Here is a 27,784-nt window from a genome sequence, read left to right as displayed (position 1 = left end):
CAGCTGCTAAGCGGCAGCGGGGAGCTTATAATAAGGGACAGACATTAGACTTCTCCGAGCTAAACTTTCTTCTGCACTTGCTTCTTTTGTAAAACTTGCTTTGTTAATCAGCCCTTTTTCTACTTCACCTTGAGAGCCTTACCTTTCCATACAATGACTGGTGGCCCGCTGACCGGGTTGCTGGTTGCGCTGTGCGTAAGCAGCGCAGTCCAAGGCTTGCCGAAGAGCAAGAGACAAACTGGCCAGTATCAAGTGCTTCCTCCGCTCCATGACGCAGCGTTGGTGACTCCAGGTTGGTACAAGGACTTCCACGACCAGCAATGTTCTTTCCCCTACAGTCAAATATGTTGTTAACAGTAACCTTTTTCATACTTAGTGATTGTACTTTGCATTTATTTGATTTGTTTTGATGAACCAAATCCTCCAATTAACACTCTTTATGTGACATGTATTCCTATTATGCTTTCTAGTCGGCTGTGAGGAAAACGGTCGCTCATACAGACCTTACGAGCAGTGGGAGAAACCCTACCTCGGTAGCACACTGTTGTGCACCTGCAATGGAGCAGCAGGCATCAAATGTAAAACTAAACCTGAAGGTCAGTGACATACCAACCGGTTTCATATAGAAATGTCTGAGCAGGGCATTTCTTCTCAGACTCAATCTCTGTCCTTTAAGTGAAAAATAGTGTCACACCATGACTGAAACATCGGAGTTAAAACACATTAGTCAGTCATCAGAGCACCTTTACCCTGCAAGAGAAACACAACATAACACAACTTAACCTCTAAATGTTTCCTCTGTTTTTCCTCTCAGTGGAGGAGTCCTGTTATGATAAGAGCAATGACCAGACATACCGGGTCGGTGCAACCTACGAGAGACCAAAGGACGGGATGATGTGGGACTGCACCTGTATTGGTTCCGGTCGTGGAAAGATCAGCTGCACCATTGCAAGTGAGTTGGGAGAAATATACTGCCTGTTGAAAAAATCAATATTATGCATGGTACAATTGTAAGTGGTCCTCAATTCAAGTTCAATTACTTTTTTGTGCACACACAGCATTATGTCCGGATGTTTTACGCCAACATTTTACTCAAATTTCAGGCTACTGAATGATGGATATTTGTCATGCCGATTCAACTTTGTACAATGTTGTCCTTCACAGATCGCTGCCATGAAGGTGGGAGGTCTTATAAAATCGGGGACACTTGGCAGAGGCCTCATGACAATGCTGACTACATGCTGGAGTGTGTCTGTCTCGGAAATGGCAAAGGAGAGTGGACCTGTAAACCTGTGGGTAAGTACTTTCACCTGATACCTTGAAACCTCTGGGGAAACCAGGACACCAACACGTTCCATATGAACTCTGTAATGCAGATGTGAGGTATCACATCCTACGGACAGGGTCATTTCCCAGAAGCATGACTGTGCTTGATAGCACTGTAAATATTTGACAGTCCAGAAGAACAGGGTACGAGAGAGGACGCCTCACCTCTTTACCCCTCTTACGCCACAGCTATTGATTTCCCCTCGTTTTATTTCTCCTGGAAATGTCTGGGATGATTTAGACGCTTTGATATCTAATTGGAACTTACGGTGTTGTGTGACAAACTGCAGATGCAATATATCCTGTGTTTTCTGTGCAGCTGAGCGTTGCTACGACAACAATGCTGCGTCATCGTATGTCGTGGGGGAGACTTGGGAGAAACTGTACCAAGGCTGGATGATGCTGGACTGCACCTGTCTGGGAGAGGGAAATGGACGCATCACATGCACCTCGAGGAGTAAGAAGAGTACATACACATGAACACACACTTTGACATTCTTCGGCAGCGGCTGCTGACTACTGTTGTTCTCCAACCAGACCGTTGCAACGACCAGGACACCAAGAGAGCCTACCGTATCGGAGACACGTGGACAAAGACAGACACAAGCGGACACATCCTGCAGTGTCAGTGCTTAGGAAATGGCCGTGGAGAGTTGAAGTGTGAGAGACACAACGCAGGCCAAAGTAAGACTCAGAAACTCTTGCTCAAGTTCAGTTTTGCTGAAAGGTTTCACCAAAATAGCAAAATCGTCCGTCTGGCCTTACCTGATATTCATCATTCACTCTGTTTGGTGGCACAGCCTCAGGTGCTGTCGTGTTGACTCCCATGCAACCCCAGACTCGGCAGCTGCCCGAGCCCACCCTCGAGGGGACGTGCCGCACGGACTCTGGAACCACCTACTACGACGGACAGCGCTGGTTCAGAAGCCAGGGCAGCAAGCAGATGCTCTGTACCTGCCTGGGCAACGGAGTGAGCTGTCAGGAGTGGGGTGAGTGAAGGCAGGGGTCTCTGTGAAGCAAAGAGGAATTCTGTTGGTCTGATTGGGTTTCCGTGACATCAAATAGACCCAAGAGCATCCGATTCATGTCACACCTTTATTGGATGCTCGTTACTTTGTCCCTGCTGTTAACATTGTTCTCGCTCTTCCCTCTGTGCAGAGAATAGGAAGCTGGCATATGGTGGCAATTCTAATGGCCAGCCATGTGTGTTTCCATTTGTCTACATGGGAAAGACCTACTACTCCTGCACCTCAGATGGACGCACAGATGGGCAACTCTGGTGCTCGACATCCCAAGACTATGAGAGAGATCAGCAGTACTCTTTCTGTACTGAGAAGAATGGTGAGTCTCAAGAAAAGGGATTTAAACCTTCTATTAGTCTCTTGGATATGTTGGACGGATGTCGGCCATCAGAGCTTTTGCCTCTCAAGGTCATCCACCTCCGATTTATTTAAGATTCCCTCTAAATGTCTTACCTTTAAAAGGTCTGTACAACCTGCAATGCCATTTGGTTCAACATCAATTTATTAATGTACTCGTTTGTGTTTTGATGTTGATTCATTTCACACCGAATGTATGCTCCCTCTCTGGGTTTATTGGATGTTTATAAAGTTGAATATAGGTGCAAATATTGGCAAAACCATCACATCACTCAAAAGAAGACATGACATACTGGTGATATATACAGTGTCTCCATCTTTATTCCAGCCATTGTGGCAACACGAGGTGGAAACTCCAATGGCGGCCTGTGCCACTTCCCCTACCTCTACAGTGGCCGCAACTACACCGACTGCACCTCCGACGGGCGCCGTGATGGCATGAGGTGGTGTGGCACCACCCACGACTACGACACGGAGCAGCGCTTCGGATTCTGCCCCATGGCTGGTGAGTGTTTGTGTGCTGCTTTGCTTAACTTCCACATCATGCAGTGACTGTTCGATATCAAATCAGGTTTTCCTTCTAGAGAACAATACTTTTCAATATACATTCCCAATATAAAATGGAACAGATATGATCTCATATTGTTGTCGTATAATGACTGTTAGGTTGCATGGGTCACTTGTAGACAAGTGGAGACTAATTGGGGTTCATGGTCATGGGAGAGCAGCATTTAATTACATGCAGAGTGGTGATACTGGGCTAAATGGACCGAGGAGAATTCCCAGCATGCACACACTGCATTATTTTGATTTATTTTCCTCTCTTTCTTTATGTAGCCCACGAGGAGTCATGTACTACCAACGATGGTTTGATACACCGTGTCGGTGACAAGTGGGACAAACGCCATGATGTCATGGGTCACATGATGGAGTGCACATGCCACGGCAACGGCCGCGGAGAGTGGACCTGTGTTGCTCACTCACAGCTGCGAGGTCAGAGAGCTAAGAGCTTTAGATATGGAACAAAACTGTTCACGTGGTCCTGAAACATAAAGGTTTAATGGTGACTTTACTCCCTGTTTCACGTGTGCAGATCAGTGTGTCGTTGAGGACTTGTCCTATGACGTAAACCAGGTATTCTCCAAGCGCCACAACGAGGGCTACATGATGAACTGCACCTGTTTCGGACAGGGTCGTGGACGCTGGAAGTGTGACGCCTTGGGTGCGTTCACGGCTCATCAGCTCAGCCGCTGCATTGAAACGCTGATGCCCTTTTTATCTGAAAATCATGACCCTACCTGTCTTGGTCCCGTCCAATCTCTGTTGTCTCCTTCTGTTTTCTACCAATAGATCAGTGTCAGGAACCTCAAACCAGGGTGTTCTATCAGATTGGAGACAACTGGGAGAAAGTCATCCATGGCATCCCATACCACTGCTATTGCTATGGCAACGGGATTGGAGAGATGAGATGTGAACCTCAGCAGACTTACCAAGGTAAGGAAAACTAATCCCCCAAACATCATCAGTTTAAAGTCCTAACTCACAGACATGAGACTTTTACCTCTATACCTTTGATATCTATTAGAAGAAACGTTTATAACTCACCGTAGAAATTATCGAAAAAAAAGTTACTTCTTCAGATCTTCCTTACAAACACTGTATTTAAAAGTTTTCTGAATTTTGAAGTTTTCTGTTGATAATTCAGTATTGACAGGAATAAGTAAGTGTAAATGACAGCTGCGAATAATTTGCTTAAATACAAAGAAATTTAGAAAACTGTATTTGGCTTCCAACCTCAGCATCATTTCCTTATTTATGGATGATCCAATTGATAACACTGTGATAACTTTGGCTCATCTGAGGCTCAATCGTGGGGAGAGAGATTTAAAAACGAAACCTTTGCACATTCGGTCAAATGCGTATTATCCTGTAGGATCTATCTATTATGTAACTATGATTTAACTGGGAAGTGTTTCTCCAGTTCCTCGCTGTCCTTTCATGAATCTTTTTTTGGGTCCTCCCATCACACGCCACTGATTGAAAAGTTCACTTGTCAGTTTAGTGGAGGGAAGCGGGGGTTGGTGTTTTTTCCGTTCTTTGAAGTCCTTTAAATGGAGAAGTGCTTGCCAATCACATCACCTCCGTCTTCCCCTTGGTCTTTGTAGTTGGAGAGGCTTTTCCTCCCCCGCATGGTGTTGTTGTTGTGCCGACAGGCTGAGGGGAAAAGGATGCTGAGCTGGGAATGGGAGTGGCTGGAAACACACTTCCTCCAATAACCCTCTTGTTGGTGTAAAAGTTGCTTAATGTGGTACTTTGTACTTCAGCGCCTTGTGCATCCTGAATTGAACAATGACCAAAAGATATGGCTGTAGCATGATCGATGGTGGGTTGTGAAGCTATATGTTAGCTGAACTGTGATGAATATAGTGCGCCGGTGTAATGTCGGACTGTCAGATGCCAGTGGGTGTTTGAGCTGGTTTAGCACCGTCTGGTGGTTTGGTTCTGTCCCAAAAGGATGAATCTGTCTGACAGAGCCGCACAAAAGAAAGTAGCCAATTTTCACCCACGCTCTCTACAGGTAACACTGTTGCACTATATGTCTTTTTCTCATCGCTGATAGCAGCTCTTTTCTGTCCTCTCCTGCTCTCTGCCTTCCTGTCCTCGCTGCTCTAACTCCTCAGACGGCCACAGACCGGTCCAGGTGATCATCACAGAGGCAGGAAAACAACCAGACTCCCACCCCATTCAGTGGAACCCCCCTTCATCGGTTCAGATCACCCAGTACATCCTCAAATGGAGAGTTGTGAGTAACTTTTTTTTTTTTTAAAGGTTGTTTTAAATTTGCTGACCTGTAGCATTAGCAAAGGTGAGCAAACAGTCAAGTGCTTTTGGTAATGTTGACTGAAGTTTTGAAGACAAACAAGGTGATTAGAGGGTACATGAACTCCCCTTTACTATCTGCATATACAAACACACAGATTCCAATGAAACTAACATCTTTTTCTCTTTGAAGACATCAGGGACTGACAGTCTGGTTGAAATATTTATGAAGCTTAATTGAAGTCAGATTTCCTCTGAAGGGGTTTGTGTATTTGTGCACAGAAAAGTCACTCAAAGCCCTCACCTCTCCCTCCTGCTGAGAACGTTTTGTAGTGTCCGACAGAGTGCAAAGCCAGTGTAAATACTCCTGAAGCAGGATGTGGCAGTAAACAGATCCGAGCCGGAGACCAGTCCAAAACATACAGGCAACCATATCATTTCTTAATTTTCTGAATTAATTAACCATATCAGTTTTTTTCTCACATTTTCCCATATATTTATACAACTACCTCTATACGAATGTATGTTTCGCATCAAGAGTTCAGAAATGGGATTATCCAGTTGAGAAGGGGGAAATTTAGTAGCTCTTCTGGGGCTTTCAATCATATTACATGATCTTCATCAGCAGATGATTACTGGCCCTTCGATGTATGCTTTCTGTCATAAAAACATTTAACCCATTACCGTTTTATGATTTTGGTAGAAACATTTGAAAGGGGCCTGGAGGGAGGTCACCGTCCCCGGCCACCTCCACTCCTACACCATCAGTGGGCTGCGTCCAGGCATCACCTACGAGGGTCAGCTGATCAGCATTCTGAATTACGGACGCCGCGAGACCACACGCTTCGATTTCACCACTAACCACGGTTCCTGTGAGTCGACTCGAGCAGTAACATTCTCTTAATGCCACACGTATAACAGCATTTTTTCACCGGAACATTATGTCCCTTTATCTCTCAAGTGGAAACATCGGAGGGAGAGACGTCCCAACTTCCGGCGTTGGTGGACACTTCGGAGTCGGTGACTGAAATCACCTCAAACAGCTTTGTTGTGTCCTGGACATCAGCCTCTACTACCATCTCTGGCTTCAGGGTGGAGTACGAGCTCAGTGAGGATGGGGCCAAGCCCAAAGTCCTGGGTGAGATCCTTTGAGCATCACTAAAACCACATTAAAGCCTCCATACCGTGGAAAATATCTCTGTCTGGAAAAAAATCCAATATTGCCGTTGAGCAGCCCTACTTATTAATGTCTAACATTGCCAAAAACCCAGAAATATTGAAGACATAGCTACGATACATGGATGAATGGATGAACTTTATTGATTCTAATTTGTGGTATAAAATCATACTTGGATACAAAATAATAAATACATCAAACAGATATACTGGTATGTGTATTAACTAACTTTCTGTCGGCTTCTCCAGATGTTCCTCGCACAGCCACCTCCGTCAACATCGCTGACCTCCTGCCAGGACGCAGATACAACGTCAACGTCTACGAGCTGCCAAATCAGGGAGAGCCAAACCTCATTCTGACCACCTCCCAGACTACAGGTGGGAGAATCCCTCTCCTTTTTGTCATGACAATAAACCCCGGGATTATGTTAACTCAATGCATTTCAACATAACATATGACGGATTTCCCTTCTTTTTGTTTCCCCAGCTCCTGACACCCCTGCTCAGCACAAAATCGATAAGGTGGGAGAGTCCTCCATCCAAATCAGCTGGTCCAGGCCTCAGGCTCCGATTACCGGTAAGGAACATGGTTCTAGTCATTTAGGTGCTTGATATAGAGATCCATTTGATACAGGCTGCGTCTAACTGTATGTTTGTGCCTACCAGGTTATCGTGTGGTGTACACACCGTCAGTAGAAGGCAGCAGCACTGAGCTGAACCTGCCAGACACACAGACCTCAGTGACCCTAGCTGACCTTCTCCCTGGTCTCCTTTACAACATAAGCATCTACTCCGTGGAGGAGGACCAGGAGAGCGAGCCTGTTTTTGTGCAGGTCAACACTGCCGGGATCCGTCAACCAGGTGCACATTTCTTAACACATGCAATGTTTAAGACTTTAAGTTAATGAAAAGGCTGAAAGCGGCATCATAACTTTCATTAAAACTTTCACAGTATATGCTTCTATATGGTAAATTATTCGTTTTTATATCATTCTGTCTTTTGGCTGTCAGGGGAAGCTGTGCAGATTAGGTTTATACTTGCAGCAAAATATTCCTTATAGGGCCAGGCAGCTTTAGGAAGAGCTCTGCAGTGTTTAGGAAAGACCGAATTTGTCATAACATTGAGTTGTCAAAATGTATGCTGTTACAGCCACGGCTTTACCATGGTACTAACTCCTTATCTCCATTTTAGCGTGTCGTGGCCCCTGAATGACCTCCATTTAATTCATTGTGGGCTCAGAAACAGACACCTCTTCAGGAGTAGTTAAAATACTAAAGCAATCATGCGTGCACAGCCCCCACCAACTCAGAGGCACACACACTCCATTCAGCCACATCTTAAATTGGATGAACATTTCTGGCTTGTGCCTGGCACGACACAATTCATTATGCTCAAAAAACAAAACCACATGCCATGATGAAAGAATGATTTTAAATTATGTATGATTATTTTTTACCCATGTTGGATTTGGCATTTCGCACATATTTTCTGTTATATCTGAACCTTTATTGTTAAAGCCTTTTATTGCATTTTTACACATGATTGCAAAGCTGCAACAGTTACTCCAAAGGGTGTTTTCAAGATTGATTCTGACTGTCCCATGTCAATTAAAACTGCCACTTCCTGTCCACAGATGAGATCCAGGCACCCACAGACCTGACGTTTTATGAGGTCTCCGATAACAAGATCACCATCACCTGGACCGGTCCACCCAGTGAGGTGACCGCTTACAGGGTGCACTTCACCCCCATCGGTCCCGACGGCACAGAGACGAGGGTCATGCAGTTTCCCATCTCGTCCAACGCATATGCTGATATCACCCACTTGCAGCCGGGCACGCGCTACCGCTTCTACATCTACGCCATCAATGGTGGAGTGGAGAGCAAGCCCCTTGTGGGAGAACAGTTTACCAGTAAGTATCGCCATGAGCAAAGGAGCCAGAATAAGACACAGTTAAATTACAATATCATATAAAATGTGATGTGTTATATTTTCTTTCCCCTCCAGAACCTGATACGCCCACCGATGTGCATTTCACTGATATCACCCACGACAGTGCAGTGGTCACCTGGGAGGCTCCCCGCGCCATCATCAGTGGCTACCGTCTCCTCCTGAGCATCGAGGGCTCCAGCCCCATCGAGAAGAGGATCCCCGGCAGGGTCACCCAGTACCCATTGAAGAATTTGCGTCCCGACACCCAGTACACTGCCACCCTGCACTCTGAGCTGAACAATGACCTCAGCGACGGCATCACTACACATTTTAGCACCTGTCAGTATTAAGAGAAACACAACATCTGCTGGGCTTAGAATTTAAATGAATGAATTTAAATGAATTCTTCTGTTTTCCTCCCAGCTCCCCAGATGGGAAATGCTCCTGCTTTCAGCACTGAGGTCACCGATACCTCTATCATCGTCACCTGGATGCCTGTCCGCAGGTTCAGCTACAAGGTAGACAACTGCAACTGAGAAAAAAAGAAAATCAACTCGTCGTCAGCTGCTCTAATCAATATCAACGGGTCAATTCACTGTGTGTAATGTTACTCGTAGTGGTATGTGGTAGGTGGTATTTTTTAAGTGTATTCTCGGGGTTTCTGATCTTTGCACGCCTGCCTCCTTCTCCCCAGCTGTCTGTGCTACCCAGCCAGGAAGGCGAGTCTCCCAGAGAAGATACTTCTGACTCTGGACGTATTTATATTCCCGGTCTGATTCCTGGAACTCAGTACACCTACAGCATTCAGCCCATCTACAACGGACGCAACCGTGGAAATCCCATCACTCGCAATGTTGTCACTTGTACGTTTCCAATTCACTTTAACTAAGAACAAAAAACACTATAAAATAAGTTGTATAGTTGACCACCAGACTGATTTAACGCTGCTGTGGACCTACGTTGTTGTTGTGAATTTGTTCAACAAGCTACTGCTGCATCGAAGCAGGTTGTTCATGCTTGTGCCATGATCTGCTGTCCTTTCCTTGCAGCCCTGTCCCCTCCCACTGACCTCAGAGTAGAGTCGAACTCAGTCACAGGAGATCTCAGTGTCCACTGGGTCGCTTCCAAAACACCAGGTAAATATTGACTGTGCTCCCCACGCACTGCGTCTAGACCTTGACCTTCAAATGGTATTTTTTTTTCACTATGTCTCTTCCTGGTATTTTCTTTTGACTCATACATTGCAAGAACCTCTTGGCATTAAAGTTCAACCTCCATATTTGTCATGTTCCCTCTTCGCCTGCAGGCATCACGGGCTACAGAGTGACGAGCACGCCGACCAATGGCCAGCGAGGAAACAACCTGGAAGAGGTTGTCCGAGCTGATCAAACGTCATGCACGCTAGAGAGCCTGAATCTTGGGGCGGAGTACAACATCAGTGTCTTCACTACCAAAGGCCATTTGGAAAGTGTGCCCGTGTCCACAATTGTCACACCAGGTAGGAGCCACTAGGAAAGCATTCACACATGTTAATGGGCATCAAACACATAACTTTAACTCTGGATACCATCTGGCCTTCTGAGAGGGGAAAAAGTGAAGAGATGAATTTTCCATGAAAGGCTGGGTTGTTAAACTGAAGCCAACTCCAATATTTCACTTCCTGTCATTACAGTAATACATAATTATTTCCTCCTTATAATGTGTTCCTCTTCATGCTGAAACATTTTCCCTACGGAAACATTCCTTTTGAAATTGGCACAGTTTCTAAAGAAAACTAGAAGAAGTTTGAATGCATTCATGGATCTGCATGGATGGATTTTTGGCCACTAGGTGGCAGAAAAACTTCGGAATGACCCGACAGACACACAGCTCAAAGATCTTTTATCTCCGTTTTATTCTCAACAAACACAAACAAAATGATCTTAAAGAGGCCAAACAGGTCCATGGAGCTGCAGGGTTGGGCTCTACATTCTCATTGGTTGTAACTATGAACAGCCCCTTTGTAGAAAGACATAATTTAATGCAGCTTTAATTATAACTAATCATAACCTGCTACTAACATGATCCTTGGTACCATGCATGAAAGTCATGATAATTAATTAGTATGTGAATTATGAGAATTTTTGAGCATGCCATGAACAGTATTATTAATCACTGCTTTGATGAAGTAAATTGTGAATGTTTATAGACTAAAGTAATTTGTCATTTGTAATTTAAGTAATCTAGCATGGCAACTGTTACACTCTGACTGCTTTATTGGGAATGAAATTAATCTCATGTAATTATTATGACTATTTGGGTCTTTCTGTCTCTCTTTGCCTGCGCTTTGCAACTGGCTTAACCCTTTCAGACATCCCCACACCAAGTCACATTGACTTTGTCGACATAACTGACACCACCATCGGCCTGCGCTGGATCCCTCCGAAATACACTACCATTACTGGTTACCGGATAACGGTAGTAGCGTCAGGCGAGAGCTTGCCAATTTTTCAAGATATGGTGGAAGCGTCTGCTGGTTATTACACAATTCCTGGTTTGGAGCCGGGCGTGGACTATGACATCAGTATCTACACTGTTACAGAGGAGGGGGAAAGCGAGCCGACCACACACACAAAGCAAACACAAGCTGGTGGTAAAACTCTTTCACTCCATCTGTGGGAAGGGCTTGGGTTTGTTTATTTGAGAGAATTGATGAAGGCACATTAACAGCCCTCTTATTCACACTGATTAACTCGAGCACTAAAGCACATTTCATAAATGCATCATGTTAATGATATTTTCTTTACGTCATTGTAAATCTGCTTTTATTCAGTTCTTTGTTTTTCCCGTGTTAGCTATAACCTTCAACCCCTCGTTCTTGCAGCCATTCCAGCTCCCACAAACCTGCAGTTCCGAGGCGTGGGTCCTGACCACATTAGGGTGACATGGACCGTCCCCCACATTGCCAAACCAAGCGACATCTCTCGCTTTGTCATCCGTTACCACCCCGTAGCCACGGACGATGACATCAAGGAGGTCAATGTTGGCGGAGCCACCAACACCTTTGTGCTGGAGAGTAAGACGACGTTTAAAAGGCTCTGACAGATTTAAAGTCCAACATGAGTTGTGTTCTTTGCAATGCTCCATCTTTCTAACTGTACACTCTATTTCCTTCTAGACCTGCTGCCCAACACCGAGTACCAGATCAGTGTTGTGTGTGTGTACGGTGAACGAGTAAGTGAACCAGCCACAGGGACCCAGAGGACAAGTGAGTATGACAGTGGTTCCAAACATTTTCACGCATATCAAACAGAAGACAGAAGCAATACACGTCAAAATCATCAAACCACCAGCAGCTAAGATTGGTGACACTCCTGTTCTGCTTTTGAGCTGAACAAAATAAAGGAAATACATTTAACAATAAGCATGCTCCATTTTTTCCCAGAGCAACATAGGCCACAATAGCTAACTTATTGTATTCCTGAGAGAAACTACAGGATTATGACACCAGTTACAAAAACAGTTCAAGTCAACAAGCCATTTTTCCTGCAGCTCTGGACTCCCCCACTGGCTTGGACTTCTCCGACATTCACACCAACTCCTTCACCGTTCACTGGTTGGCTCCGACCGCCGCCATCACCGGCTACCGCGTTCACTTTCAGAAGACGAGCGGCGGGCGGGAAAAAGACGAGAGATTGCCCCCAAGCAGGAACCACTTCACTCTGACTGGACTGACCCCGGAGACGGAGTATCTGGTATATGTGTATGCTGTCAACAACAACCTCGAGAGTCAGCCTCTGACTGGCACACAGGCCACCAGTGAGTTGCGATACTGGTTTCCAGTACCACTTCTCCTTTTCTTCTTTGAGGCACGGGGCGAATCTTGACTGTCTTTGTTTTTATAGACATTTTGAATGTTATGTTTTAATTGCCTCTCCTCTTCTAATCCTCTCAAGTCTCCGATGCTCCCACTGACCTGGAGGTAACATCATCCACCCCCTCCAGCATCTCCATTCGCTGGGACGCCCCCTCTGTCACAGTGAAGAACTACAGGATCACCTATGCAGGCACAAGTCTGTAGATGTGTTCTGAGTCACAGATTCCTCTAAACCTCAACAATATTTAGAATTTAACACTAAACCCTTCTTCACCTTTCTTCTAGATGGCGAGGCTCCTCAAGAGTTCAATATCCCAGGCACTCAGACTAAAGCCACCCTCACTGGTCTTAACCCCGGTACTGTATACACCATCACAGTCTATGCTGTTACCGGAAGAGGGGACAGCCCTGCCTCCAACACCCCGGTTTTCATCAAATACAAGACTGGTACAGCAACATGAAAAAAAATTAATCTCGGAATAAAATGTCGAGGGGTTTAAGTAAGTCTAAAGCTCGTTATGTGTCTGTCTCTTTAAGATACCGAGTCCCCCACTGACATGAAGCTGACCGATGTGAGTGACAACGCCTTGACAGTGCGATGGTCTCCTGCTCAGGGACCAATCAGAGGCTACAGAATCACCAGTGTCCCCAAGAACGGCCTGGGTCCCTCCTACTCCGAGGTGGTGGCCCCTGGTAAGACAGGAAAAAAGGAAACCACCGTCATAACAAGGCTGTCATCTTTATACATATATCATTTGATATTTTTTCCAACAAAGTGCCCTCTTCTCATTGGCTACTTTTCTGCTCTTCTGTCACAGATCAGACTCAGATGACGTTCACAGGTCTGATGCCCACTGTTGAGTATGTCGTGAGTGTCTATGCCCTGGGCAATGATGGTGAACCCTCTTCCCCCGTGGTGGAGAATGCTGTCACTGGTTAGTTTGACTCAACTCAAAGTGATCCAAAAAAAAAGACTTCAACTAGGGGTTTGTTTTGTCACAAGTGATGCGAGTTACTCTGCGTCAGTGTTACGGGTTACAGGTGTCTCCTTTTCTTCTTCCTAATATCTAGATTTCCTTGGTGTAGTGGTAATGAGAAAGCTAGTACGCTTATCAAGATAGGGGATTAGGAAAACCTTCCCCAATTAGATTGTTCCTGGTGGAAGCTATGTATATATGAATTCATATTAATGCTTGTTTCTTGGTTTTGTTAAAGCAATCCAATTCATTTTTATAGTACCTATCAATTCAAAGTCAATTCAAATCATTCTTGGGACCATTTTTTCTCCTTTCTCACAAAAAGGCTGCTTATTGGCAGATCTTTAACTAAGAGTCCTGCTAGCAGAAGCAATGTTCAAGCTATGACATCACTACCAGAGTCACTCACAACTGTTGAGGAAATAAATCCCATGTGTTGCTTCAAGATTTTATTTATAGCCTTCGAAGTATACAAGCTGAAATGAATTTCAATCTTCCTCCTCTCCTGCAGCTATGGACCGTCCCAAAGACCTGACCTTTTCTGACATCGACTCCACTTCCATGCGCATCACTTGGGACAGTCCAGACGGCACTGTGACATCATACCGCGTCCTGTACTCCAGCTCAGAGGAGAGTGAGAGGGAGCTGCGTCCAGCACCCAGAGGTGACCAGGATACCGTGGTGTTGAGAAACCTTCGACCCGGGACAGAGTACACTGTTAAAGTCATAGCCCTCCATGGCCGCACGCTCAGCACGCCATTGGTGGGAACCCAGGCCACAGGTAGAAACACATAGAAAACATCAACACATTCAGGACCTTATCTATACTATACGTCCCCTGACTTCAAATCGAAATGTGTTCTTGCTGTCTCAGTGATCCCCGCTCCAACCAACCTGCTGATCTCAGACGTCGGATCCTCCACCTTCACCGTGTCGTGGCGCGCCCCCAATGCACGCCTGACGGGCTACCGCGTGGTCATCAACCCCAAGAACATCAATGGCCCCGCCAAAGAGATGAACCTTGCTCCGGACACCACACGTGTGGTCGTACCAGGGCTCATGGTAACAAGAGCTCTTAATATTTGTATTGATTGAATTCAGATTTTGAAGTCAGTCAGTGAGCAAATATAAACTGTCTTTGTATTGCAGGTGGCAACCACATACCAGATACATGTCTATGCTCTGAAGAACTCTGTCACCAGCAGACCGCTGGAGGGAGAGACTTCCACACTGGAAGGTAACTGGCTGCGTCAAAAATGTTCAGTCATCCCCAATGATTGCCCACTGCTCCTTTATATGTGTGTTCTTTCCTCCTTAATGCAGAGGTAAGTCCTCCACGGCGCGTACGCATCTCTGATAAGCAGGATACTTCTTTCACACTGACTTGGCGCGCCAAGGAGGACGCCATCACTAATGTCCTCATCGATGCCACGCCCCTCAGTGGCGTGCACCCCACCATCAGCAGGATCGTCCCAGCAGGAACAAGCACATTCACTTTCACAGGTAGGGCCACACCTTCGTGTTAAACGGACCTTTAAAAGCATGGGAATGGTTTACAGATAAACAGCATGTTTTGGGATGTTTCATTTCACTGTTTTCTCTCTCCCTCAGGTCTGCAGCCAGGCACCACATACTCTGTTAACCTTTATTCCATGAAAGGCAAAACAAAGAGTGTCCCATTCACTCTCACCATTCAAACAGGTAACTATGCAAATCAGTGTCTGATCTCTCTTCCAAAAAATCTGATGGTTGCATATCTAAAAATGTTGATCTGGGTGTAGCTGCTGGTGTTTTTACTCTTTCATTACATGCAATGCATAATGTACATGCAGTAACATGCAAATACACAACCCAAATAGAAACTAACTGTATCAACAGTGTGACACAGTGTACACACAAACACAACAAGCGATCAGATGATCTAACATTACACTTTTTTTTTGATAGATGAACCAGTGGTCCAGGCTCCCACCAGCTTCCAGGTCACATCTTTGACCCCCACTTCCATCTCCTTCACCTGGCAGCCACCTGCCACACACGTCACAGGATACTACGTCACCTACGAAGTGTCAGGAGGAACGCCAAGAGAGCTCACCCCACGACCCCACTCCGGCCAAGACTACGCCACCATATCTGGTATTTGCTGGTCAACCAGTCCATTATCTTTACAAACAATATTGTCACTGGTGATATTGTAGAGCGCATATTTGTCACTAAAATAACACATTTGTTTGCTTATTTGTATTTGTATTTGATGAACAAATTAACTTTTAGATGTCTAAAAAGCTTCACACAGGCTCCACTGTTATATCATTCTTTTACGTGTAATCACAAATCAGACCTTTTTCTAAATCCACTATATCACAATCAACTTCAGGCCTGAGACCAGCCACAGAGTACATCATCAAGATCATCGCCATCCAGAACACACAGAGGAGCACACCTCTGGTGGGCAAAATCAGGACTCGTGAGTACTTTAATACTTCTGCTCTGTACAGTTACAAATGTGACGGTAAAGGTGATGCATTTGAATGTAATAAAGTGACAAAACGCAAATTATTTATGGGAAAACATCTTATCAAATGTTTGGGTTTGAATGGCAGCTTTAGTTTCAGTCAATCAGCGTTGGTTTTCCTAAAACAATAATGATCCTTTTTATTTTGAATGCCTCCAAAGATGCCATTCAAAATATCTTATGTGTTTCGTAATACTAAATTATCACACACTTAGCCCAGCAATGCTCCATATCCGTTGCCTCCTGTTGGCTGTGATATGTTACTGCAGCTCTGCATTTACACCTCCCCCATCTAACCTGCTTGCTTAACTAACCTCTTCTCTCCCGCCCAGAACCAGAGTCCTTGCTTCCCCTGCCTCTGCCCCAGCGCCCCGGAGGTGTTGGTGGCACGCTGGATGTGCCTGACACTGACAACACAGTCCAGGTAGTGAGCAACAGTGGCCAGGATGGGAATAGTGGTCAATTGGAGTACACAGAGTACAACAACAACGGAGACCACAACAGATATAATGGAAACAATGGAAACCCACAGTTTCCCTATGGGCAGGTTCGTGAGCCCCTAGTCTTTGTGCCCGTCCCTGATTCAGAGGGCCGCAGACAGCCCATCCTGAAGATGAACGAGCCATTCAGCTCGGTGTTGGGTAACGAGACGGGAGTGCCACAAGAGGCCCAAACTCAGACCTCCATCTCCTGGAAGCCTTACAAGCAGAGCAACGCCTACATGGTGTCCTGCCATCCCCTCACACACTTAGAGGAGAAGATGTTCCAGGTAAGAGACAAAGGCCATGGGTTCTGGTCCAGCACATAATGAGTGTACTAAATTAAATCTCTGATTTCATATGGACAAACCTCGTCTCTTTCTACCTGTCCAGGTCCGCCTACCAGGCACAGCCACCACTGCTACCCTGATAGGACTCTCCCCTGGAGCGAATTACAATGTGATCGTGGAGGCTATAATGGGGGCACTCAAACACAAGATACTGGAGCAGGTCGTCACTGCTGGAAACAAAAGTAAACATCCTACAGCATCTGCTGTGTCTAAACATAGGCTTCTATTTCTCTTTAACCCCTTTCAAAAGTTGAATAATAATATTTTATTAGTTGCAGTTGTGTTTGTAGGCAAAGGAACCTCCATGAAAGATTCCCTTGAGAGCTTGGATGTACGATTAAAACTAAGATTACGGCATTGAAACCCGAGTTCTGTCAGCACAGGCAGACCCTCTACTGGCTCTATGGGTAATATCCTCCTGCAACCAAGCTCACGCGTTTGTCTACTGAACTTTGCATGAACGTAGCCGGCCAATCAGGATTGCTGACACGAAAACCGTGTCCACACCACAGCATCCTTCCCAGGCTTTACCGGCCGACACATCCCCAACAACAAAACAACAACTGTTTGGTGCGTCTCATAAGGATCCTTCACCAAAGACTTGAGTAGGGCAGAGGCACGCAACATCAGCCTCCTGTTACCCTGCAAGAACCGCTTCATGAGAGGATAGTTGAAGACTGGTCTCTGGCCAACACTGCCATGGCTGGAAGAAGTGTCTGCATACACTTTAATAGTAGGATTATACAGCCCTCTTTCCACCAAACAGTAGAGAAAAGGATCCACTGCACATGACAGGGTATCTAACCTCCTCTCCTGGCACCATTGCTGCAACCCTCAACACTTTACTCTGTAGCAAGCAATGGTGGGTCTCCCCTATAGCACGGATCATTTTCTACCGAGGGGGGAATGGTAGCTTAGCATTGTTTTTGTTTCCCGATATTCCAAGCGTAGGCTGACAACCCAGGTTTGGGGGCGCCGCCGTGCAGCAGTCTTAAGGGACCACTGAGTGTGGCTGCAGCGCTGTCCCTGTTGCACCCCGCTGCAGATGCTACCACTTCACTACCACCACTGAAGGCTCTCTGCATGGTCTGTGCTGGAGATTCGTCGTAGCGATAAGGCTAGGACACAACGCTCTCCATGGAGAAAGCAGTCACGAGTTAAATGCTGCTCGTTGAAGAGAAAGGAATGTCGAACAGTGAGAGGAATTAGTTCCAGTAGTACATGGTTTCCAGTAGGCACGTCCTGATTGGCAGGCTATAGTTATGCAGATTTCAGTTGCCGAACACATGAGCATGATTGGCGGAGAGTATTACCCATGGAGTCTAGTAGAGGGCGAAGCCTGTGTGAGATAGAACTACAATTACTTTTAAATTTATTTTGCATTTAAGTTTCTCGTCTTAGGTAGATACTGATGAAAAACATAATTAGTAATAAGGAACATTATTAATAAGCAATTAAATAAAACCATCATGGCCCAAAATAATTTCACTCAAAAAAACAGCAGCAGTTAATCACTCTCTAAGTAACTCGGGGCTTACATACATTGTTTTTTCATATTTTTCCCCACCCATTTTCCATCAGTCACAGACGGAGTGCCTTCCACTACGGACTCATGTTATGATGCGTTCACTGCAACCTACCATGATGTTGGTGGTGAATGGGAGCGAATGTCTGAGACAGGCTTCAAGCTCTGGTGCACGTGCCTGGGGCTGGGGAGTGGCCACTTCAGATGCGATTCATCGAGTGAGTTATTTGGATATTTTTTTCCTTGAGGTACATGAGCTTAGTTGGAATTAGAGTATATTTTACTTGGTTTCTCTATTATTTTGTCCATTAGAGTGGTGCCATGACAACAGCAACAACTATCGCATTGGGGAGAAGTGGGAACGCCGTGCAGAAAATGGTCACTTGATGAGCTGCACTTGTTTGGGAAACGGCAAAGGAGAATTCAAGTGTGAACCACGTAAGGCCTTTTTAAGATCCTAAGAAATATTTTACTACTGCCTCAAATGGGTGTGACGGAGTCGCACGCAAATTTATACGTGCATGTACTTCCACACAGATGATTCCGTGTGCTACGATGATGGCAAAACGTACCAGGTGGGAAATCAGTGGCAGAAGGAGTACCTGGGTGCCATCTGCACCTGCACATGCGCTGGAGGACAGCAGGTACGATACATCAGCCTCCTTGACTTTGGGGCCGATGTTCAGTGATACATACATTGACTTGTGTTTAACTTGTGGTTCCTCTGCGAGTTAAATGAAGCATGTTCTCTTGTGTATGTTGGGTCTCATCAGGGCTGGCGATGTGAGAATTGCCGCAGACCAGGTGGTGAAGTTGATGCCAGTCTGCTTCAGCCTGTGAGATATGGAAACACACTACGCGTGAGTGGAACTGATATAAAATAATTGACATTGACATTTTGGCATTTTCATGTCATATCTGTCTATAACACTTCTTAGGACTATTTTGTGACATTTTATAACATATTGTAATTTGATATTTTACGAAAATTTTCAAGGCATACTACATTACATTTTTGATATATTTTATGGCATACTATACTGCGATATTGTATGATATACTAAACCTTTTTTTGGCATACATTACTACAATGACTTTTTCATGACATACTTCACTATGACTTTGTATGACATTTTATACCACATACTATACTATGACTTTTTATGATATGCTATTTTTTGTGACCTTTTTGGCATTCTGTACTATGACACATTAGTATGGCATACTATACAATGAAACATTTGACATAATATAGTATGATTTTTTTTCTTACCGTTTATGCAAAACCATACTATTATTTTTATGGCATAGTTAATTATGATTTTTTTTCCTGAAACTTTCATGGTATACTATATTATGACATCATTTTAATAATTTGAATAATCATTTTCTATATTATGACTTTTGTGGCATTTTAAACTAGTTTTTATGGCATGCTATTCTATGACTGTTTTATGACATTTTCCTCAGGCATACTATACGCCGACACATTTTATTATGGCATACTATGCTATGACCTTTTTGAAGCACATTTATAGCGTACTTTACTATGACATTTATGGTGCCTTTTTATGCCATACGTTACAATAAATTATTTGAAATGGCTGGCAATGACCTCACTTAGAAAACAACAAAGAGTGTGATTAAATCTATTGATAGCGTTGTTTGTACCAAGGCATGTGAGCTTACCTCTTCAACTCTTCCTCCAGAATATCCATTGCCCCATTGAGTGCCTCAGACCAGACCTGCTGGCGGACGCACACGCTCCTCATAATCCTCTGGAGTAAAGAGTCGGACATCTTCTTCGCTCCCTCACCGTCCAATAGCTGCACTGTTTTACCATTTAGAAGCCATACTGTCTGCAACTAAAATAACTGCCTTGTCACTTTCTGACATATTTAACCAAAGATGTTACACTGCCCTGCTGCATGGTCAAAGTGATCCTCTTCTAAAGCCGGTCTTTTCACTGTTTTACTGTCAAGTCTCTCAATGAATTATCTGTTCTAAACTGAAGCATCCTTCCATTTCCTTTTTTATGTGTCATTCCCCTTCTCATCCTTATATACTACAAGGGAAGTCATTTAGGACTTGTCACTAGATCATCAGATTTATATACTTCTCAAAGTCAGGTTTTCCCCATTTAAATATTCAGAAACACTCAAAGAGCAGAAATTGTCAGAAAGTAAGCACTGTGTTAAAGAATGTCAATGTAATTATTAACAATGTTTAAATTGTCCATGAAATTGTGCTTTTCTTTCCAGTAGTCTTTCTTTTACGGAGGGATTACACTGTGTTTGATTGACATCTTCTGATTTCTAATGACTTTTTTTTACTAATTTATCCCTTTGATCTCAACGTGTGAATGTGTGAACTGGGTAGTGAGAATTTGAGCTGTTCTATTTTTATATTTTGTTGTCCATGCCAATGTTGTTTCTACCTTTTGACAAAAAGAAGTCCCTTATTTTAATAAAGCTGGAGAGATCCTGAAACCCTAGTGCAATGTTGTGTTTTTTTATTTTGGAAATAACAGGTTTAAGGATTAAAAAGATCAGGAAAATGTTAGGGTCTGAACAGAAGCCATTTGGCAGGCAATATTGATATAGCTTAAATTGTATCATCGTCTGCCTAAACATGACTATGAGGCTGTGCTTTGAGCTTTACAAACTGTACTATAACATTTTGATAAACCAAGGATGGCTTATGAAAGTATGACTTACCGGTATATGATTTCCAACATACTATGCTTTTTTTATAACCTTTGCCAACATAAAATAATCTGATATATTTTTGACTTTTAATGTTATTTAATGTTTTACATTATAGTTTGACTTTCTTGCAAAATACTGACATTTCACATGAACTTACTTTATAAAAGAAAAAAATCATAATATAGTCATAAAAAGACATTGAAAAAACGAATTCATACTACAGTCTGTCTCAAAATGACATAAGATATTTCATTAGTTTCATTGTAAGAAATGTGCAGTATTACAACAGCAAAGAGGTTAATGTAACAACAAGAGGCAAAGCAAAACAAATATAATGTTGGTAACATTAAAGATATATCAAATAAGGAAACCGTAAAAAAATAAATAAATGTAAAAATAGAATTGTAATGAAATTGAAATTAATTCCTCCTCTCTCTAAAAGACAAATGGAAGAAATGGGGAGATGCAGTTTAGAAAATCATGTAAACCGATATTTTATTAATCACAAAATCAATTCAATTCAATTGTATGTATAGTGTCATATGACAACAGGACACTTTACACATAGAGCAGGACGAGAACACACTATTGTTTTTCATATCAGTGTTCAAACGTGCCCTCCTCCTCCCCTGTTCTCCTCCTCTCCTCCCCTGTTCTCCTCCTCTTCTCCTCCTCCTCCCCTGTTCTCCTCCTCTCCTCCTCCTCCTCCTCCTCCCCTGTTCTCCTCTCCTTTCCTCCCCTCCTCTCCTCCTCCTCCTCCTCCTCCTCCTCCTCCTCCTCTCCTCTCCTTCCCTGCTCTCCTCCTCCTCCTCTCTCTGAAAGACAAATATAAGAAAAAGGGAGTTAAAGTCGAGAAAATCTCATAATCAGAAATGAAATGATACTCACCTTTTTATATAAGGGTACAAACGTGCCCTCCACCTCCTCTGTTCTCCTCTCCTCCTCCTCCTCCTCCTCCTCCTCCTCCTCCTCTCCTCTCTCTGAAAGACAAATATAAGAAAAAGGGAGTTAAAGTCGAGAAAATCTCATAATCAGAAATAAAATGATACTCACCTTTTTATATAAGGGTACAAACGTGCCCTCCACCTCCTCTGTTCTCCTCTCCTCCTCCTCCTCCTCCTCCTCCTCCTCCCCTCCTCCTCCTCCTCCTCCTCCTCCTCTCCTCTCTCTGAAAGACAAATATAAGAAAAAGGGAGTTAAAGTCGAGAAAATCTCATAATCAGAAATAAAATGATACTCACCTTTTTATATAAGGGTACAAACGTGCCCTCCTCCTCCCCTGTTCTCCTCTCCTCCTCCTCCTCCTCCTCTCCTCCTTCTCTCCTCTCTCTGAAAGACAAATATAAGAAAAAGGGAGTTAAAGTCGAGAAAATCTCATAATCAGAAATGAAATGATACTCACCTTTTTATATAAGGGGACAAACGTGCCCTCCACCTCTTCTGTTCTCCTCTGTTCTCCTCCTCCTCCTCCTCCCCTCCTCCTCCTCCTCCTCTCCTCCTTCTCTCCTCCTTCTCTCCTCTCTCTGAAAGACAAATATAAGAAAAAGGTAGTTAAAGTCGAGAAAATCTCATAATCAGAAATGAAATGATACTCACCTTTTTATATAAGGGTACAAACGTGCCCTCCACCTCCCCTGTTCTCCTCCTCTCCTCTCCTCTCCTTTCCTCTCCTTTCATCCTCTTCTCTCCTTTCCTCCTCTTCTCTCCTTTCCTCCTTTCTTAATGAAAAACAAATACAGACAAGGTGAAGTTGAGTTAAAATCTTAACAGAATAAAGGTGAATGTATGAATTACCCATTGCATTAGGATATAGTTGTTATTAAATATATATTTACCTTTTATATGAGAGGGTTCCATCACCTCTCCTCCCTCCTCTCCTGTCTTCCTCCTGGACCTCCTCTCCTCTCCTCCTTGACATTTTCTCCTCTCCTTCTCTTCCTCATCTCCTCCTCCTCTCCTCCTCTTCCTCTCCTCCTCCTCCTCCTCTCCTCCACCTCCTCCTCCTCCTCCTCCTCCTCCTCCCCTCCTCCACCTCCTCCTCCTCCTCTCCTCTCTCTGAAAGACAGATATAAGAAAAAGGGAGTTAAAGTTGAGAAAATCTCATAATCAGAAATGAAATGATACTCACCTTTTTATATAAGGGTACAAACGTGCCCTCCACCTCCTCTGTTCTCCTCTCCTTTCCTCTCCTCCTCCTCCTCCTCCCCTCCTCTCCTCCTCCTCTCTCTGAAAGACAAATATATGAAAAGGGAGTTAAAGTCGAGAAAATCTCATAATCAGAAATAAAATGATACTCACCTTTTTATATAAGGGCACAAACGTGCCCTCCTCCTCCCCTGTTCTCCTCCTCTCCTCTCCTTTCCTCCTCTTCTCTCCTTTCCTCCTCTCTTAATGAAAAAAAATACAGACAAGGTGAAATTGAGTTAAAATCTTGACAGAATAAAGGTGAATGTATGAATTACCCATTGCATTAGGATATAGTTGTTATTAAATATATATTTACCTTTTATATGAGAGGGTTCCATCACCTCTCCTCCCTCCTCTCCTGTCTTCCTCCTGGACCTCCTCTCCTCTCCTCCTTGACATTTTCTCCTCTCCTTCTCTTCCTCCTCTCCTCCTCCTCTCCTCTTCCTCCTCTCCTCTTCCTCCTCCTCTCCTCCCCTCTTTAATGCACCTCCCTCTAAGACTAACTAAACACTATAACTCCTCCCGTTTTGGACCCCTATGATGGGTGTAGTGCTGCAATGCCAGCTTGACCACTAATTAGTCCCCTTTCTAGTCAGTGTGGAGGTCCTGAGGTCACTCCAGACTCTTCTTGGTCTCGGGTGGGCGTCGACAGACATGTGGACCTCCTTGACATGGTGTCGCCATCCTTTTCCTTCTCTGCAAAGAGGAGCTTCACTTGGAGGACGTAACACGTTGGAGGTTCACGATTTCCCCCAAGATCACACTCCCTCTGTGCAGACACCCGGACTGAGTCTGAGCAGCGACAAGGACACAGTTCTCCACACAGCAGGCCTTTCATCCAATCCACCTGAAGTCCACAACAGTTTCTCATTCAGGAGAGATTGGATTCAAAGCAATCAATGAAACATGATTCAAATAAAGGGAATCAAATATGTTTAAATCAATCAATGCACAGTGATTCAAATAAAGCGATTCAAACATATTCGATTCCAATTAATACATTACAATAAAGTCATTATAATCAATCAATAAAGCAATTCAAATCAACCAATAAAGCAATTCAAATAAAGTAATTCAAATATGTTTAAATAAATCAATACACATCAATTAAATAAAGCAATTCAAACATATTCAAATTAAAATTAATTAATAACAATAAAGTCATTAAAATAAATCAATAAAGCAATTCAAATAAAGTAAATATGTTTAAATAAATCAATACGCATCAATTAAAATAAAGCAATACAAACATTGAAATTAATCAATTAAAATATGAATTACAAATATATACAAAAAATCCATTCAAATAAATTCATCTCAATTCCATCAGGGAAAAAACTGAATTGTAGTCAAAGAGTTCTTACCTGGGGGCTTACCTGCAGGTTCAGCTGCTCTCTTACGCCACCTGCTGTCAACCCTGTTCCTCCCCTTAATCAAACTCCTCATACTCTTAAACCACGTAGGCTCAGGGCCGCTGCATAAAGGCCGACGCACGCGGAACGCCTTGCGAATTTTAGCGGTGCTGCGTTCTAAAACGTCATCGGACACCTCGCGTGTTTTAGGGGCGCTACGTTTTAAAACCCCACTGGATCCCTCAGGTGGTTTAGGGGAGCTATATTCTAAAACCCCACTGGATCCCTCAGGTGGTTTAGAGGAGCTATGTTCTAAAACCCCACTGGATCCCTCAGGTGGTTTAGGGGAGCTATGTTCTAAAACCCCACTGGAGGACTGAGGTTGGTTAGAGGTACTCACCCTCCGCAGCTTGATCTTGGTGGGATGAGCTGTCGGCACGCGGGTCCACTGGTCCTCCTTCATCTGGACCGTGGGGGAGCAACTAGAGGAGGAGGAAAAAGAAGAGTTTGAAGTTGAGGGAGAGGAGGAGCTGGAAGAAGATTGAGGGGTGACGGGGTGTGAGCCAACACTGATCCTCCGGAGGATGAGCCGAGGGCGGCCGGGACGGCTGGGGTCGGGAACGAAGACGCCGGTCCACAGGAAGCGCTGGTCCATCTGAGGGTAAAAACAAACAGGACACTCAAACCACTGATCCTCAACATATTCACACACCAGACACTGTTAACGACGTCCATCACGTCACAGGATGCATTCAGAGGGTCAGGAGACTGGACTTCTAGTGGAACAGACTAGAGAGCACTCTACTGTAGCTCCAGCTAAGGGAGCGGAGGCTGGAAGAAGCATCCCGGCTGCAAGGTGTCTCTTTTCATGTTTGACCGAGTACTAATCTGAAAATGAATTCCATCCATCCATCGTCTACCGCTTATCCTGTATTCAGGGTCGCAGGGGGGCTGGAGTCGATCCCAGCTGTCATTGGGTGAAGGCAGGGTTCACCCTGGACAGGTCGCCAGTAGAGAACAGATCAGATTCACAACATTATGGATTAACAGGAGGGACCAATCCATCCCACTTTATTAGTAATTTAGCTGATGAGTTGCTAAGTGATTTCTTTTCTCAAACGTGTCAGAGATTAAATGATTATAGAGATGCTGTATGTTTTAGACAGACTTCCAGTTGGACTTGGTTATTGTGCGTCCAGGTGATTAAGTGCATTGAGTCTCATGTTATTGTCAAACTCTGAAAATTCAGTCAGAATCTATGTGAAAACTAATAAAACAGCTGACCCTGACTGAGTATGATTTCTAATCATAAAAAGTGAGCATATCAAGGATGAGGCTGTAGCCTACATGGTTCATGATCTGTCATCAGCTTTTATTATTATTTTTTTTTATGGGCTAAAATCCCCTATTATAGTCTATAGAAGTATTTATTGAGTGATACACACAGTTAGCTGAGGTTGTGCTGATTCTGTGGATGTGTATAACTTGATGATACTGTAAAAATGACAATTTTATAGGGCAATACACAAAAGTATGACAAGAAGGAAAGTTGTGGGTCTCAGAGGGTTAAAACGAGGTTGTGATTTCCTGTGTTCTGGTACATTTGGGGATGGCCTAGAGAATGGCAATACCTAAATGTGTTCACATTCATAGCCTACGTCCTGACTTGCACGACCTGCACTATCAACCCACTTTAAAGGCCTATGTTTTGGATTCAAAGTTAAGTCCATAATTGATTACATACATCCAGGGCTCCACACAGACATTGTAACATAAGCCGAGTTTCATGATTTAGAGGCCTTTTTAGATATATCACAAATCACATATCCTGTGATATTTTGTTGTGACCAATTTTGTATGATTATGGGCCCTATTAAGATATATCACCTGTTGAAATTGATCAGGGAAAATTGACCCCCTCTGCCAGGCGGCCCCAAGCTGCCGCTTAGTTAACTTATGCAAGAGTTAGTTTGAGAAACGACCAGCACAACTGTAACATAATATATAAGTGAATAATAGATGTGTAGCCTATAGAGCTTTGAGATAAAAAAAAAAATAATAATAATAATAATAAAAATATAGAAGTACATATAGATATAGAGCTTTGAGGTAAATAATAATAATAATAATAATAATAATAATAATAATAATAATAATAATAATAATAATAATATAGAAGTGCATATAGATATGAAGCCTAGAGCTCAGGCAGCTGAAATTAAGCTGAGTGATGTTGTTTGTGTCCCTGTTGATTCAAACAGAGTCCTGATCTTCCACAGACAACAAGCGGCAAATTAGATGCTTCTTTTTCTTATGATTAAAACATTTTATTTTAAATAAGAGTGAGGTTTCATATCCATTTACAGCTGGGGGGGGGGGGGGGGAGACAGACCAATCAGCTCCATGTATTCACCTCATTGATGAATTATTAAATTGTCTATCTTACATACATTTAATTCAGCTTTGAATTAGGATTCACCTTAAATACTTGCAATGTGTGTGGTTAGACACTAAACTATATCATAAAATAATAAAGTGAATTAAAGTGAGTGTTTTGGTGTTTTAATGTCTACAGGCTGGTCATGATGCTGCAGTGCCCTCCATTGGTCAACACTTGAAAATACAAGCTTTGTGCCCTCGTGTGTCTATTTAAATGTCTTAGTCACACACACAAGACATGCTGATTTGAATGTCATTTTTCAATTAAAATTCAATACAATATCTCTGCAGCAGTGGGTACAAGCTTATTTATATGTTGTAAGCTGCAAAACAAATGGTGGAAGGAAACCCATTCACCCTGACCCTGATACACACACACACACACACACACATTTTATGTACTTTATTTGATTCCACATTACAAGTCAGGTTTCAGTAAGAATCAAATATTTTGAATGATCCAACAGGATAAAACAGCACATTGTTATACTGTTTCAGGGGTACAAGAAGCATCTCTGTTTCCAGATAAACATGCTTCCTACGATAGAAGAAATTGAGCAGTACTTTACTAGCTGTTTAGCTGTTGTTAGAAAGCCCCCCAATGCGTAGTCCACGGATCATTTGTAGCCCAGATTCTCAATGGTGGATATCAATGATTGATACTTTACAGTCTTAGAATAGTAAGAGTCTTCCATAAACAGATCAAATGCACATGATACCTCAAATAGCCTAACATTTCTGGTACACACACACACACACACA

At 43.5% G+C, this 27,784-nt stretch overlaps 2 protein-coding genes across 2 annotated transcripts; one reads left to right on the top strand and one right to left on the bottom strand.

The window, feature by feature from the left end:
* The first annotated feature begins 1 nt into the window (after nucleotide 1).
* LOC311016691 (fibronectin-like) lies at nucleotides 2–20,830 on the top strand. The gene is made up of 45 exons (XM_084014566.1): nucleotides 2–292; nucleotides 471–596; nucleotides 815–952; nucleotides 1,165–1,296; nucleotides 1,646–1,783; nucleotides 1,864–2,010; nucleotides 2,127–2,315; nucleotides 2,485–2,667; nucleotides 3,034–3,210; nucleotides 3,543–3,698; nucleotides 3,799–3,927; nucleotides 4,056–4,199; nucleotides 5,387–5,508; nucleotides 6,229–6,397; nucleotides 6,487–6,663; nucleotides 6,951–7,079; nucleotides 7,189–7,278; nucleotides 7,368–7,562; nucleotides 8,336–8,614; nucleotides 8,710–8,973; nucleotides 9,058–9,152; nucleotides 9,329–9,497; nucleotides 9,684–9,770; nucleotides 9,941–10,132; nucleotides 11,498–11,689; nucleotides 11,792–11,881; nucleotides 12,166–12,432; nucleotides 12,570–12,686; nucleotides 12,776–12,937; nucleotides 13,028–13,183; nucleotides 13,309–13,425; nucleotides 13,979–14,248; nucleotides 14,342–14,529; nucleotides 14,617–14,704; nucleotides 14,791–14,970; nucleotides 15,079–15,168; nucleotides 15,415–15,603; nucleotides 15,845–15,934; nucleotides 16,315–16,751; nucleotides 16,855–16,993; nucleotides 18,393–18,554; nucleotides 18,649–18,774; nucleotides 18,874–18,980; nucleotides 19,110–19,196; nucleotides 20,046–20,830. The coding sequence occupies exons 1-45, from the start codon at nucleotides 154–156 to the stop codon at nucleotides 20,121–20,123; spliced, it is 7,098 nt and encodes a 2,365-aa protein (XP_083870692.1). The 5' UTR covers nucleotides 2–153; the 3' UTR covers nucleotides 20,124–20,830.
* Nucleotides 20,831–23,766: 2,936 nt separating this feature from the next.
* On the bottom strand, nucleotides 23,767–25,073 carry LOC311016896 (uncharacterized protein). The gene is made up of 2 exons (XM_084014896.1): nucleotides 24,984–25,073; nucleotides 23,767–24,078 (listed from the first exon to the last, which is right to left on the bottom strand). The coding sequence occupies exons 1-2, from the start codon at nucleotides 25,044–25,046 to the stop codon at nucleotides 23,824–23,826; spliced, it is 318 nt and encodes a 105-aa protein (XP_083871022.1). The 5' UTR covers nucleotides 25,047–25,073; the 3' UTR covers nucleotides 23,767–23,823.
* Nucleotides 25,074–27,784: the final 2,711 nt, after the last annotated feature.

Source organism: Eutrigla gurnardus (genome assembly GCF_963514095.1).
Source record: "Eutrigla gurnardus genome assembly, chromosome: 1".
NCBI lineage: Eukaryota > Metazoa > Chordata > Actinopteri > Perciformes > Triglidae > Eutrigla > Eutrigla gurnardus.
This window is presented reverse-complemented; position numbering and strand designations above follow the sequence as displayed.